At 45.6% G+C, this 15,706-nt stretch overlaps 1 protein-coding gene across 1 annotated transcript in view; it reads right to left on the bottom strand.

Moving 5' to 3' along the window:
- Nucleotides 1-3,448: 3,448 nt before the first annotated feature.
- LOC123607209 (transport and Golgi organization protein 1 homolog) overlaps nucleotides 3,449-15,706 on the bottom strand; it is a 63,326-nt gene continuing 51,068 nt past the window's right edge. The window contains exons 2-16 of the mRNA XM_045496371.1: nucleotides 15,031-15,119; nucleotides 14,714-14,776; nucleotides 13,927-13,999; nucleotides 13,624-13,762; nucleotides 11,767-11,868; nucleotides 11,026-11,086; nucleotides 10,885-10,920; nucleotides 10,736-10,803; nucleotides 10,519-10,613; nucleotides 9,434-9,510; nucleotides 7,837-7,978; nucleotides 6,871-6,947; nucleotides 5,191-5,329; nucleotides 4,117-4,219; nucleotides 3,449-3,622 (exon numbers count right to left, since the gene is read on the bottom strand). Of these exons, the coding sequence (XP_045352327.1) occupies nucleotides 3,580-3,622; nucleotides 4,117-4,219; nucleotides 5,191-5,329; nucleotides 6,871-6,947; nucleotides 7,837-7,978; nucleotides 9,434-9,510; nucleotides 10,519-10,613; nucleotides 10,736-10,803; nucleotides 10,885-10,920; nucleotides 11,026-11,086; nucleotides 11,767-11,868; nucleotides 13,624-13,762; nucleotides 13,927-13,999; nucleotides 14,714-14,776; nucleotides 15,031-15,119 (1,307 nt within the window). The 3' untranslated portion in view covers nucleotides 3,449-3,579. The remainder of the gene's footprint in view (nucleotides 3,623-4,116; nucleotides 4,220-5,190; nucleotides 5,330-6,870; nucleotides 6,948-7,836; nucleotides 7,979-9,433; nucleotides 9,511-10,518; nucleotides 10,614-10,735; nucleotides 10,804-10,884; nucleotides 10,921-11,025; nucleotides 11,087-11,766; nucleotides 11,869-13,623; nucleotides 13,763-13,926; nucleotides 14,000-14,713; nucleotides 14,777-15,030; nucleotides 15,120-15,706) is intronic.

Here is a 15,706-nt window from a genome sequence, read left to right as displayed (position 1 = left end):
TAGACACCTCCACCACAAATCTTGAAGTTACAGCAAATTGCCTGCGCATCAGAAGGTCTGTCTTCTTTCTTACAGGGAGAGAAAGGAGCCTTGAAAGTATGTGTGGTGAATGTAAAACTCAGGCAGGTCTGTGAATCTCTGACTGAGAAAATGAGAAAGAAAGGGAAAAAAAAGTGGAAATGTATCGAACAGGGTATCTAAGCATCAATTTTCATAAAGAAAAAATACCATCAGGCTTTTTCTTCTAAAATTGATTCACGATGTTTGTTTGGTACAGTCTTACCCATACTGAGAAGTGGCCTTGGTATGTTCTTTGACCATGAGCAGTCTGGAAGGGACGCCGTGAATCTGCTTTTAGTAAAACCTGCAATCAATTTAAAAGTATTTCAGATGTTCACGAGTTCATGAGAAATCAGAAAACATGCCAAATCTCAACTGAAAAGGGGATAAGGTAACGAGGATGTTTTTAAGATATTATTGATGAGATTCCTTCCAATGAAGGCAAGAGAGGATAACTGTAACAAATTCTGTTGCAGGAATAATATTGAACATTCAAGAAACGGGCGGTTCCCGACACAACATACCTGTCAGGTTTCCAGTTGTTTCCAACGACTACAACATTGTTGGGAAAAAATCCCCACTGAAAGCTCATAAAAGCATGTGCCATGTGGAGGGCACATTGTGTTTTCACCTCTGGCTCTGGTTCCCGCCGGACTCGGAGAGTGGGTCCCAGCTCCTTCTTCTAGAAGGTCCTGAGAGTCAACATTTGGCGTCTTCACTTCCCAACTGAATGCGCCTCCTGTTCCTCCGAATTTGTGTCAGGATTTCTCCCCCGAAACAAGCCTGACCTGGAACAAACCAACCCCAGCCCCTCTGACGTGGCGTCACGGGACCCCATGAATCCACGGATCCTCCAGGGAAATACCGGCAGGGGAAATGAGGAACAAACCACGGAACAGCCCAGAAAAAGCGAGGGACTGTGCCGCCAACCGACCACCCGCGCTTCCGGGGAAGCCGCCCAGGCCCTGCCTCCCCCGCCTCGGGACTCAGCCCCACCACCTAGGAGACGCCAAGGGGCTGCGAAGCCTCCAGGGTCTCCCCCAGGCCCCGGGGCGGAACCTGCTGGAAACGCAGCTCTGGCTCTTTGCCCACACTCAGAGGCACTGGGTCCTCAGAAGCAAGGAAGCCTTTCCAGCTCGGAGGCGCCGTGGATCAGAAAAGCCTAGTGGGCGCCTTCTCAGGCCATCATTGCCCACGCAGAGGCCCGGCCCCTCCCTGGGCGTGGTGCGTGCGCGCCCTCTGCCGGCCGCCGTGGGAATTCCTGCAATGCTCAGGGCCATGGCTGCTCAGCTGGAAGTACTGAGAGTGCAGCTGGTCCAGTGAAGCCTGTTCTCCTGATCAGGAAGGGTCTTAGCGAAGCGCTTTCTTGGGACACAAAGAAACCTTTTCCTTCTCCTTTTTACTGAGTGCTGAACGAAACCGAATTTATTGACGTAGTGATATCATGTGTAATGCTTTAAGCAGCATTCGCAGAAATACAGACTGCGAATTGACACCTGCTGATCTACAGGTCATGGTGTTTAGCACCAAAATACTTGGGTTAAATAAAAAAGTTGACACCTCTGAGAAAGAGATACAGGCTTCCAGCTACGGAATGAATAACTCATTGGGATCCAACGTACAGCCCATAGAATAGCGTCAATCCTGTAAGAAAGCGTTGCATGCTTTCGCAATATAGCTACCCTTGTATAGGTACCTGGAGAGCGTAATGTATACACACGGAATCACCATGATATATGCCTGAAACTAATACAACATGGTGAGTCTCCTATATTTCATTAAAAATGACAATAGTTTTAATTTCTCCTTCACCATTAAAAATTATTTCTAATTGAGAACATATGAAATTCCATTTATACCACATTCTCTAACGTCAACATCTTGATGTTGAGAGCTTATTTTTCAAGTTGTCAATAATGTCTTTGAGGACACAAATGGGACAAGGTCAGAATGCGCATCTAGAGGGAGCTACACATCTGGTATAAATTTCCTGCCTCTATATGGGTAATTTCAATGAAAAGTGCTTTAGGGACGAAGATGGATGAAATAATTTCCATAAGACTCATAGGTAGATAATTGTGCCTTCAAATAATAATTGCCATCTCTTCATATCAGAGGAAGGCTGGGTGAAGATAAGGGTTTCTCTTTTGATGTAAGAGAAGGCTGTGGTGTTTTAAACTGCTCACCTACCATCCAGAATCCAGAGATTAGCAGCCCTCGGCCTTCTGCTCTGTGCAGCCCTGTCCAGGAAACGGCACCACATCTCCTGTGTCCCCCTCTCCCCTGTCATGTTTTAGCTCAGGCCCTGATCACAGTGGATGAGAATCCTGTTCAGAGAAGCTGCTCATGCTGACCTTTACTGGAGCACTGCTGTTCCCAGCCACCGCAGGGAAGCATGTGGACAGCCAGATTTTGAGCCCTTGGACGCCCAGCCATGACCCCAACTTGGATGGAAGGCTGGTTGCCTCCATAACCTGGGAGGAAGGAGGGCCCAGCAGGAGTCAGGGGTTCTGGGGCAGAACGCATGGGCTTTGAGGACCTGGAAAGAGTCAGATGCTTACACCCAACTCCTCTTTGGTGGTGAGGAAGGAATGGGTATCATGTCATTGACATCTGCCCTGCCAGTCCCTCAAAAAGGAAACAGTGGGGGGTGGGGCGATTTGGTGGCTCAGTCACTTAAGTGTCCAACTTTGGCTCAGGTCATGATCTCAGGATTTGTGAGTTTGAGCCCCGCGTCGGGCTCTGTGCTGACAGCTCAGAGCCTGGAGCCTGCTTTGGATTCTGTGTCTCCCTCTCTCTCTGCCCCTCTCTCAATTGTGCTCTGTCTCTCTCTCACTCAAAACTAAACATTGCATCAAAATAAAAGATAAAAACAAAACACTGAGAGGAATATGGGCCATTATAAGACTCACACCCACAACTGCTACCATGAGCCTACCTCAGCTCCCACGTGGATTGGTGCTACCGTGAGGGAGCTGGTACGTGGGGAAATCCACAACGTGTGGATTCATGCAGGGTTTCCTCGCTGTTCTACCCGAGACACTGCTGACCCCTCGTCCATGTCTTGCAATCACGAATCAGCCATGTCCTGGGGGCTGATAGCTGCCCTGCTGATCACCACACACCACGGTGAGTAGGAAGTGCCACGTGCTTGCGAGGATCTATTGACGAGTGAACACAACTGTCACCAGATCTGGAGGAAGGTTGTGGTCACCACCCCAGAAGGAACCAGCGGGACATGTGCAGTCAATACAATTCAAACAGTCACTTATCTTCTGCCCCTATTACTGTAGATTCTACCTGTTTGTGACCGTGTATACAGGGGTCACACTGTGGACATCAACACAGAATGACCGTAGGTCCTCCTGGAAGCAGATAATGACAGAGATACAGAACTGTGATGGGTTTATTAAGGGAAACGAGGAAAAACAAAATAGAGGGGACAGGAATGGTCAGGGAAAGAATTCAGTCAAATACGCATGTCAGACAACTTTTCTCAATATATCACATCACCACAGCCTATTGGTCACAGTTCAGGGTCCTCTTCAAACTTCCCATTCTCCTGTAAGGCAAAGAGATTTTGGGTTATTGCAATGAGATCTTGTGTTCTTCTCTATGTATTTTGTCTTCAACAATATATCTGTGGCCTTGGATGAACACTTAATTGTGTGGCTGCATCTGTGTGTCTACCTCTAAGGGATTATGACTGTCTTCAAATCTTAGATATAGATCCCTGAATGTACACAGTATCACAGTTATCTTTTTCTTTTTCGTAAAGTAGGACCTGAATTTCAAAAGAAAAAACACAGGGGTCTTTGCCGTATTTTTTGAAACAGGGACTGCCAACCTCTCAGCCTCAGGCATTACGCTCTTAGTTTCATGAAATTGAATGAACATCTGTTGAGGACCTTCTGTGTGGAGATACATTCATTTCCACCCTGAGAAGGGTGAGTGTCCACTCATCCCATACATTTTACAGATTCCTTAAGTGCTTCTCACCTCTTCATCGTACTGACCTCAGAAACCAACATTGTCCCTGTTTCTCAGATTACAAACCTGAGGCTCTGAGATGACCGCCGAGAGCTGGTGTTAGAGCTGACACAGCAGGAACACAGGCAAAACCTCAGGAGATTGCGAGGGAACTTTCGGAGACGCAAACCTGCAGGCAGGGTGGTGAGAGCAGACGCAGGGGTGTGGTGACCAGAGTTCAGCAGGGGCGGCTCCTCCTCACCCCTGAGTTCCCCACCAAGAGTCTGACTCAGGCTGAAGGCCAAGGAAGCGGCACAGCTGATCTACAACGTGCCTTCACATTTAGCCTCACTGAGACACACAAACTTAGGCAGACAAGCGTTCCCTAAGTTTCATTTCCCAAATCTTCCAGAACATTCTTTCACATGTGTCCAGACCCTTCAGAGGACCAAGGGAAACAACAAACGTTATTTAGATTATCAACTAGGTGCACTGTGGTAACGTTGACATTTCAGAGATGATGACTGCATTCTACATTGTGGTTGAACCCATGGAGCAGTCCTTTGCAGACTTCACACTGTCCTCATGCTCCCTTCCCAGTGTGTGGGCCCTGCCAGAAATGGCCTCCAAGTCCATCCAACTGACCCCAACGCCCTCCCCTCTGCACCTCCTCAAACTCTGCTTACTGTGCTCAACTTCCCTTCTATTCCTGCGTGATTCAAGTTTACCCCATTTTTGCACTGGATCCTTCAATGGTACTTCCACTCTGGTGACCACAAGGTCTGTGTCATATAATGCATGTGCCCCCTTTCAGACGGGACACCTGAGGCACCTACACTTAGGGGTGCATCTCATCCTTCACGGAGCTCAAAACAGTGTGTCTGTCAGACAGGCACCAGTGCTCCTGATACGTCTGCCTTTGTGTAAAAATCCTCTTTCTTTTTGACAAGAGACACCTACAGCTGACCTCATTACAGGGAAATGACACAGCCCATTATAAACTATGTCCTGAGAAACTTGAGATATGTGACACTGTCCTCAGGCAGGTTTGCAGTTGAATTGCCAAGCCCTCACAAGCATCCCTCCATCATTCCCACCAAGTCTTTCACCAAGAAGACGAATACGCTTTATCAGTCACTCATCCAGTTCAGGTCATCTTACCAAATTTAGTACGTGGAGGAGCTGGTGGAGGAGGCGGAGGTGGCCCACAGCCCGTGACTGGTGGTGAAGGGTGGTCCGTGGGGGACAGCCTGCAAGGTGATCCTGGGGAAGGACCAGGCCCTCTTGCATACATAATGGCCTGCCGAACAGAAATGAAAGCTATGTTCATAGGACAGAGCAAAGCACCAACACCAGCAAAAAGTGGCAACCCAAAGAAGCAGGGCTCGTCTCCTGCCAGCTTCCCCACCACCAGGTTCCAAGAGGGCAGCATCAGCGCCAAAATCTCTACCCATACTTTGGGTTCCACTTATAGCTTTGGGGGTGGGGAACGGATGCCATGGGGACAACCCAGTGTTCCCACATGTGTGCAAATGTAGAACAGCAAGCTCTTGTCCTAGAGGATTTATGGAATAAGTACCAAATTAATAAAATAGCATATTCCTGATAGGAAGGCATTTAAGTCCAGAATCACCTTCCACCCCGCATCCGCCTCCACCACAGAGGCTGCTTGTTTGTATGTGAAGAACTACAGATTGAGAAGGAATGACAATCCCAGGCTCCACACATGGAATCATAGCCCTCGTGGCTCAAAGCTCTGCCTCTAAGCCCCCGCCTGTGCCCGATCTGCTTCTCTCCCGACAATGAGGTCTTCTCCTCTCTGCAAGTGCTCTCCATGGGCACAGAGACATGTTGGGGGATGGGGATGCTGAGGTCATGCAGAGAACCTCGAAAAGCATGTTCTTAGAGAAACATGTTACCTATACATGTTAGGTAGGCTTAGCTCATTTATTTTCATTCAGTGGTACTTCTCAGTTAAATACAGTACAACTCGCAGGGTACTTTTGTTCTCTGAAAAGATGAGCTGAAATTCTAAATAACAGAATTAACACAAATACACTTTCGTTTCTGCTGTACATCTCCATGTTTCACCTGTAACAGTGACACAGGACACAAGAGAACGTGCTCATGTGAACACAAAGGACACAGCGGAGAATTACAATGCAGGCAATTACGGATTCTCTCTCTTCACCACGCATGTAGCAATGCGTGTTTTCTAGGACAAATATGTCACCTCTCGTAGTTCAGAATATGTATACCCAGGGCACACCAGAAGGGATTCCAGACAACACGTTTACAAAAAAAAAAAAAAAAAAAAAAAAAGGCTGAATGTTGACGGGTATTAAATTTAATTTGTCTAAGACCACTCTAAATGACACATACAAAAATATAAGTTGTAGTGAAGGCAGTTTGCATTTTCAAAACATAAGGATACTGCCGATTTTCTAAACACATTAATCCCCTAGACAGAAACAGAACAGGAAGAAACAGCAAGAGCAATGATTCCACACTGAGGAGGTCCACAAAAATTAAGTCATGCCAAAAGACTTCCAAGTGGAGTGTGGTCTCTTCCGCCCTGGGTTATTTCCAGGTATATACCAGAAAAGCCCTTGGGTGCTCAGCCCTAGGCACGATAGGTTCTAAACCTTCCACAAGCAGTGGACAGGCAGAAAGTAGAGAACCCGACAGACACTTGGGTAAAGGTTGTGCATTTGGAAAATGAGAAAAAGAAGAGACATATCATACAACACACAAAACAGACACAAAGCCAGGAGAGAGCGCTGAACAGAAAAAGGAGGGTTTTGCCAAAGAGTTACAACTGAAAATGCCCACAGCATTTACCTTGTCCTCTGTGATCCTTTTGGTAGAGTCAGTGTTGTTGTTACTCACAGGAGCAACATGTGGGTCTGCAAAAGGCCCTAGAAGGTATGGAGGTTTATTCTGATTTGAGTAGATTGTGCAGAGATTAAAAAAAAAAAAAAAAAAAAAAAAAAAAAAACCACAAAAACAAACAAAAAAACCCGCAAAAAACAAAAACCACTCTCCTCATTCCTCAAGCAACTTAAACTCTCTGGCCCAGTCAGATCCCAAATCACATGCACAGGGTATCCCTCGTGCTTCAGGTGATCCCAAGGTAAAGGGAGAGCCATTCTTTAAACTCTGATGAAGACCCATAAAAGCCCCGGTTCAGGTGTTTTCGTAACTCCTCAAACAACTGTGGATGACTGGGGGCTCAACTGGATGGATATACGTTAGGCTGCGCCTCACGCCTCCCACCGCCCAGCACATGGACTGTGTGTATGGCACACATCTGCTGAAGCGCTATGCCTGCTTTTCTGCATACAGCCCCATTCCATCTCCACAAGAGACACCTGTACCAACACAAGGTGGGGGAAATGACACAAGGATGATAAGTCAATCATGAGAAACTCAAGGAATGTGGTGATGATGGCAGGCATGTTCCTTGCGTTGCAATGGTCTGTGGTACCACCTCTGCACCTTGTACAAGACTCAACAACGGGGCGCCTGGGTGGCTCAGTCGGGTAAGCATCCGACTCCGGCTCAGGTCATGATCTCACAGTGCGTGAGCTCCAGCCCCATGCCGGGCTCTTTGTTGACAGCTCAGAGCCTGGAACCTGCTTCAGATTCTGTGTCTCCCTCTCTCTGACCCTCCCCCATTCATGCTCTGTCTCTGTCTGTCTCAAAAATAAATCAACGTTAACAAATTTCTTTAAAAAAGACTCAACAGCAACAAAAATTAGATGAAGGTTCTTAGCAAGCCAACTCATACTGCCCAGATCATCTTACCAAGTGGTGCAGGTGGAGGGGTTCGGGATGGTCCCGAACCTGGTGCAGGAGGTGGATGTGCCCAGATCAAAGGGTGGCCTCTATAGTAGGGTGGGCAGAATCTTCCAGTTGATGGAGGAGGTCGCCACGGATCCACACTGCCCTGTAGAACAGAAGTGACAGCTATGTGCAGATGCCACACAAGAGAACCAATCCGCAAAGCAGCTGAAACCCACAGAAGTACGGGTCAGCACCTGCCCCCTTCTCTGCCACCAGGATCCAAGAGAGTAGCATCAGTACCTGAAAACTCTGTCCCTGCCACTGGGTACCACCTACAGCTTAGGCAACTAAACGTAGGCGGTTAAACTACTGTCACCACATGTCCCTGCCCAGGTCTGAGAATTTAGAACAAAATGATCCCATCTTACAGGATTAAATAAGTAAGTCCAAACTAATGAAGCAGCATATTCCAGACAGGAAGACATCCATGTCCAGGATCACTTTGCATCCCTCCACTACAGTGATGGCAAAAGCTCTGTTTTTGGCTTATTCCCGAACACAGAAAAATGGACTGCAAATACACAGCTCATTCTCTGCACATGAAATCACAGCTACTCTTGGGGACAAGTTCTGCCTGCCGGCCCCACACTTGGCCCCCTCTGCTTCCCTCGCTGAGAAAGAGGTCTTCCTACTTTCTGCAAGTGCTGTCAAAGGCCAAGAAACCACTCGGGAGTTGGGGATGCCTGGAGTCCTGTAGGGGACCTGAGGAAATGTTTGCTGTGAGGAACATGTTACACATCAATGAGTACTAGGCCCCCAAGTGTTTACCTGAATTCATAAGGAATTCTGATTTTGTGTACACTACAAGACACAGAGTAATACATCCTATGGGAAAAAAGAGGCAGACACTCATGGAACAGATTTAATGCAAATGTGTTTTGACTTTGGTATACATTTCCAGGGATGTGTCATGAGCGATGGTATCAGCTCTAACGCTGACTGGAGACACAAGAGAACCTGCTCATATGAATAAAACTGAAGGACCTTGTGTTCAGAATACTTTTACCTAAGATACTGCTTGAAAGGATTCCAAACAGGTCATTTACCCATGAAGACGTGAAGGTGGTGAGTTATGACAATGACTTTGTCTAAAACCATCATAAATTGTACAAGGCACACAATATAAAGATGGAGGGAAGTCTTTTCACGTTTACAATTAACAGACAGTCTTCACACATGAACAGTGTGACCAGAAAGAGGAAAATAACAAGAACACTGATCCCACAGAGAGGTAGTGTGTTAGGAGTCAACAAGCTTAGAGACTTTGCTATAGAGTGCAGTGTATCTTCCTGTTGTTGTTATTTTGAACACAAGGGAGAAGCCATAAGGTGCTCAACTTGTAAGTTCCTTTGGCTACTAAACTGACCAGAAAAAAGATGACAGGCTCAAAAGACAGAAGCCTGTAGACTCTTGGGTTAAGGCTGTGCATTTGGAAAATGAGAAAAACAAGCAGACATATCACACAACACACAAAACAGGGATAAGGCCGCAGAGCATGCTGTTCCGCAAATGAGGGTTTCCTGACAGACTTACAACTGAAAATGGCCCCAGCATTTACCCTGTCCTTTTCGGCATTGTTGGTAGACTGCTTGTAGTTGTGACTCATGGGAGTGACATCAGCTTCGGCTAAAGGCTCTGAAAGGGATAGAGGTTTACTCTGATTTTAGTAGACTGTGCAGAATTCACACAAACACCACATTTTGTGACGTGTTAAACTCTTGCCCACACTCAGGACCAGGAGGAGAGGCAGAGAGGAACCCACAAGCCTCAGGTGACCCCAGTGATAAGGGGGAGATCCATCCCATCATATCTTAATGAAGAAACCATAGGGTCCTGGCTCATGTTCTTCATAATTAGTCAAATAACTTTCAACAGGGCAGCTCAAAGAGGAATCAGGAAGTCGTCACCAAAACAGCCATTTCTCAATACACATGAGGGGTAATAACTCAGCATCTCATTTCAGATAAAAATTAAAATGAGAGCGTCAGTTGGTGGATAACATCAAAAAACCCTCCACAGAAGAGCATGGGTGTGTTTCTTCTGACTCCAGGCAAATTGTTCAGTCTTTCAGCTTATCTATAAGCTGCCTTCCACATGGGAGCCGGTATTATGTAACTATTTCTGAATGGAACTGAACTTGACTGATATTATATTAAGGAGCAAAGGAAAACTATGGGTATTTAGCCGTGAAGCCGCAGCGTTGCACTGATAACATCAGAGGACGAAGCTATTTGGAGCTTGGATTCAGGAACGTAGGTCTACAGTTCACAACAATAAAAATCAAGGAACATTAAAAATAGTCAATAAATGACCTTCTCCTCAAATAAACTAAAGTCTTCACATTGAGTCCAGGTGGGAAGAAGGATGAGGCCCCTGTCCTGTCATCCTTTCCAAGCTCTTCAGACAGGGGGATGCTAGAGGAGGTGGGAGGGTCACAGTCAGAGGAGGGGCATGAGCTCCACCAGTCACAGGGACAAGTGCCTCACTGCTTGTAGTACCAGAGGAGAACACCCTTCTGTCACCCCTTCAGACCACCTGCTGTCCTTAGTGTTTGCGGTTCTGTCCAGGACACACGATGATCACCCACAGGGAAAGGCTTTGCCACAGAAATTAGGCTGCTGCACATCACCACGTGCCCCTTACCTCTCCTCGCAGGGTTCTGCATCTCCGGACTTCCAGGCATTGGTCTCTGCCTCCTGTATCCCTCAAGCAGCCTCTTTCCTTCCATCACATTCAGTCTTGGATACAGAAAGAATGGACTTCTATAAGAGTTGCAACACCACGTCCTCTGACTAGACACTAAACAGCACAGCTGTCATCCCTCAAAACACCCATAAAAACTCATGTCACGCTCCCACACCTGTGTTTCAAGCGGGCGACCTCTCGGCTCTGCTCCGCCATTTTCCTCTCCCAGATCCGAGACTTGACCTAGAGGAGAAAAACACATCCACCTTCAGTCGTGCCAGACTGTGCACCAAAGAGAGAGAGGGGGAAAAATAAAACACTTACCCAGTTGTCCTCAGCATTACGCTCATAAACTGCGACCTGAAAAAGCAACAATGAAAAGTGCGTGTTTAGGAATTCCAAGGGCCACTACACTCAACCACATGAGGTACTAAGGGTTCACTCTGTCAGCAGAACTCACGTTACCTGGTGTGTGAAGGTGAGTTCTGCCTTCTGCAGCTTTTCTCGTGTTTGTTCAATTTTCTGCCTGTGAGATACAATTGTTTTCGTCAAATAAGGCCTAATATTATGTAGGATTACAAATAATCTGCTCATGTTCCCGTCATCCTCATATCTTCCCCCAATACAATTTATCCTTTCACATGAAACATTTTTCACACAAATATAAATGTACAGAACCATGCTATTGTTCCATCCTCTCCTTGCTCCTTATTCCATGCCCGTAGGGTTCAGAGGTCATAGAATCCTTTTCCATTTGCAATCTTGCCCTAATTCATCATGTGACAAGTGACTTTCATCATAAAGCCAACATAAAGTTCTATTCTCCTTTAACTTGTGTACTCACCAGGTTTCCTAGGGTTGCAAAGACCAGGACCATCAGATGGTACTACCTTGTTGATGGATATGATTTCATCCTATGACACACTGCTTTCCTATAGATTATGACAACTGACACCACCCCTCAGGAACGTTGGCATGGATGAAGTTTCTACCTGGGCAGGTCAATGCTGGAGACCCAGAAATGTTTAGTAGCTTGTTTTATTCTTTTAATACTTATCTTTTCCTATCTGTTAATTCTCTACGGATATGTCCTCTGAATTTGTGTTTGTATTACTATATTCATGGAGTCTACCCACTGTACAAAGGTTAGAACGAAGAAACGAACGGGGGTTTCATGAGCTGCTGCTAATTAGTATCTGAACTCACTTGCACTTGTGTATGTCCCTTGTAGCTATTTTCAGATTTTCCTCTGCAGTTGCCATCTGATTCTTCATTGCCACTAGTTCACAGTTTGTCATATCCAGATTCCTAAATGGGAAAGATATATACATAGTCCAGTAGCCAAGGTCCAGAAATTCTGCCTTTTTCCTTCTCAGCTCTCTTAAAGCCTAGATTCAAATATCCCTATCCCCTCCCCCAAAGATGCACAGACTGACAACACAGTCAGAGAAATGAAGACCCCATTTAATGTTCAAGAAAATTCAACCTCCGTCTGCTGCCAAGTCGCCTGCAATCAGAGCCGCCCTTCTAGTTCTCTGCTTCTACTCCTTCATCGTCAAGTCATCAAATAACATTGCACCTTGTGCCTTCCCAGAGTTGGTCTTTTGTTTGAGATGGAGAAGGCCTATTTCAGGTCAGTGTGAAAACCTGTGCCTGACCAACCGTACCCATTAGGATGAGGCAGGGGATCATCATTGCCTTACACCTCCATGGGGCAGTGCACTGAATCTCAGTCCAGAAGTTGTACCCTGACACAGACACTGAGTATGAAAGACAGCCTTCCAGGATATGGCTTCACCAGCATTGCAAATCACTCCCATACACGACTAAGGTTCAGGAGTGCAACCCCTGCCCCCTCTTTCAAAGATCCTGGTGGAGGGAAAGGCCAATCTTAGAGTGGCAATATATGCTGAAATATAACATGATGTGCACTGTCCCACAGTCAGGCTGTTATCTTCAGGAAACAGATTTCAGATGGAAAACTATCAACTTCATGGAGTCAGTCTACTTTAACAAGACTCAGTTCATTGACAGTGAAGGCAGCAAAGGGAAATGCTTAGAAAGGCTGGTTTGCTGTGTTGCCCTCGGACTATTTTGTTCATTGTGTTGCTTTCAAGGGTTTCAACTTGGCACTGGATGTACTCAAGAATCACATGCAAAACTGAAAGACTGTTAGTAGTGGACACAAAAGCACTAGACAGAGAAAGGTACATGCATTTCCCTCTGGTCTCACAGGTAGTCCTTCAGCAAATGCTTTCTGGGGTGGCTGTAATGTAGAGGCTCTGTTGTAAGGGGGTGAAGATAGAAAGGTGGTCAGGGTGCTCTACCTGCTCCCACAAAGAGCTTACAAATTAACAAAAACAACATGCCAGTGAGACAGAGCAGGCTCTACCCCGGGTGTGGAAAGGACTAACAGAAGCTGAGTCTCCAGGGAAGACAAGGAAACATTTCCTTTTCAATGTGAATGAGGGGCTCTAAAGGCCCTCCTCCTGAGAACAAAAGGAAATACTGGACCAAAGAAGAAACATGCACCTGGTGCACCAAATTTCTAATGAACCCATGAAGACACACTTCATACGAGTCTCACTTGCAGACTGGATGAAGAGATGCAATACTGATGGCATCCCAACCCCACAGTCTAGAAAGAAACTCCCATGGTTTCCGCAGCAAGATAATTCAATGTTTTCCCTAAATATTTTTGACCCAAGTCTGGTGCTGAACGAAGATGACCTAATTCCCGGCTGATAAGACAATGGGATGGGATGGAAACCTATAGGACAATGTAAACGGATCCAGAGGGGATCCTGTTATCAGTGTGCTTAATGCCAGTATCTTCCCTCTTCTACCCCAAGTACATGACACAAGAATGTGTGACAAGCACTAAGGACAGAAAGGAAAATGCAGGTTATAGGAAGCAAGGTAGGAAGGGCAGGCACAATTCTCCTGAATGCATTTGGCAAAAGTACTCTGGATCCAATCCTAGAAGAAATATATTTATCTATAGCGGCCACCACATTCATTCATACAACAGTACTCGGGACCATTATCACATGAACGTCTTACTTTGCTGTAGCCATTTTTCTTTCTTCATAGAATTTATCAAGGATGTCTCCTCTCTCCTTCAGCATTTTGGCTGTTTCTTCCCTGATTGCTTTAATAGAACTCAAAGCATTATCAATGTCTTCCTGGGCCTTTTTCCGTGCTGTAAAAAAAAATGGTTATTTTGTGCATGTGCATATGACCTGAGACTTGGTTTTGGGGTGACAGGAAAAGGGCAACTAGTGTGAAGGCAAGAAGGCATTCTTTCCCTTCCCAATGCAAAGTCATTGCCACCATATGGGGATTTCTCCCCAACAGACAACGTACCTTCCAGTTCACATTTCTTGGACCTCCAGGCTCTCAGTTCTGGATCCTCCAATTGACCGTTTGCATCTTCTGACTTTAGGACAGATATGAGAAAAGACATTCAAGAAATAATGATCGCACAACAATGTGAGTGCAACAGGACTGTGCATGGCAACAAAGAAAGACCCTGGGGCATAAATACAACAAGGAGAAGGCAAAGAAGGGCTCACAAATGGCTTTCTTAGGAGAATATTCCTCTATGCACACTGAACATTGTTGAGCATTAAGTGAAGAAGGCAGTATACAATTTGCTATTGCCCTTCATCTCTCAACTATCTTGGGGGATTTTCTGCATATCTTGGAGGGCAGGTCTGAATGATGAGGTAATGACCTAGTTGTGAAAATAAAAGATACTTCCTAGTCCTTGAAATAGCAAACTCCTCATGGTGGTCCTAGTGAAATTCCAGCTGTGCAGATGGAGGTTTGTCTCCCAGAGGCCCACTCTCTACTATGGTAAACAGCAAGTGAATATGCTATGCTCACCTCACCCAATGAACAAAAAGCCTCCAAAGTCAAATTACAGTAAGAGCAGCCAACTCTTAGCACTTCCTGATTCTTGACATTCCTCTCTCTCTCTTTCTGATTGCAAGGTAACATGTGCACTTTGAAGGGTGTCATTTAAAATTTTATTGAAGTGCTCAACTTTTCTGATGTTCTCCTTCAACAGAACATGTTGAATGAGTCATAACAATTCCTTAATTTTACTTGTGTTTTTAGAACGCAATCCAGGCAAAGAAAGGATTCTTACTTTCGACTTCAGAGCTTCAGCAGAGTGAATGTTACTTTCTCTCTTAGCTTCTTGAAGATGTATCTTTAATTCATTGATGTATATACAAAACATATGAAAAAGGAATCAGAATTCAAAAATAGCATCGTGGTAGATAAGCCTATGTCTGATGTGTGACTCCTTTCACAAATAAAAAGGTAGTTTTTTATTACATTTGTGAAGCTTGCCTTGAATTGGAAGTAGTTACAGAACACATGAAATAGGTCAGTAGGATGAACTACAAGAGGTAACACTAATCAAAATGAAGTCACAAGAAATATTTGAAAGGGCAATGCTACCTTCTGTTCCCACATGGATATTGCTTCAGCCAGCTCTGTGCTTTCTTTCTCCAACGTGTTGATCTTTGCAGTTTTTTGCTGTAAATTAACTAAAAGGAGATAAAACAATTTTTAAGGTTGTTACCAAACCAGTGACATCGAATAATCCCACTGTATTAGCAGCACAGACACATGCTCTGACACATGGGTGTAACTAACTTTTTAGCTTTCTCATTGTGCCTGAAGAAAGCAAGTTTCAGCAGCATTTTAAACCCAAGAAACCTCATTTCACTGACATTCCTATACGTGTAAGCTCTAGAACACTGACTCCTCTAACAGACACAAAGTGCAAACTCCTCTTATATTGGCCCAACGTGAGAGCTCTCATGCCCCAAGATCACTCTTCTCATCACCACCACCGCTGCATTTACAGTGATGAACACCAACCAGTCTTTGAGGGCTTGTTAAGTGGCAGGTAGCCACCTTGCCTCTCAACAGACAGCACCACAGAATCACCACAGTCCATGGGGTCCGTGCAGAATAGATTGCCCCCCATTTGCATCAAGTTTACTTTTTCCCCTGGCCTGAATGGCTCCCTCCACCTCAGACTCAAAACCTTGGTTTAACCCTCTCCTGTGACACACACCCTGCCTGGCAATACCTGGCTTCTTCTCTAAGCTTAGGCTTCTTGACAGAC

The sequence above is a fragment of the Leopardus geoffroyi genome, chromosome A2 (assembly GCF_018350155.1).
Source record: "Leopardus geoffroyi isolate Oge1 chromosome A2, O.geoffroyi_Oge1_pat1.0, whole genome shotgun sequence".
Taxonomy (NCBI): Eukaryota; Metazoa; Chordata; class Mammalia; order Carnivora; family Felidae; genus Leopardus; species Leopardus geoffroyi.
Note: the sequence above shows the minus strand (reverse complement) of the source record. Positions and strands in the feature narration are given on the sequence as shown.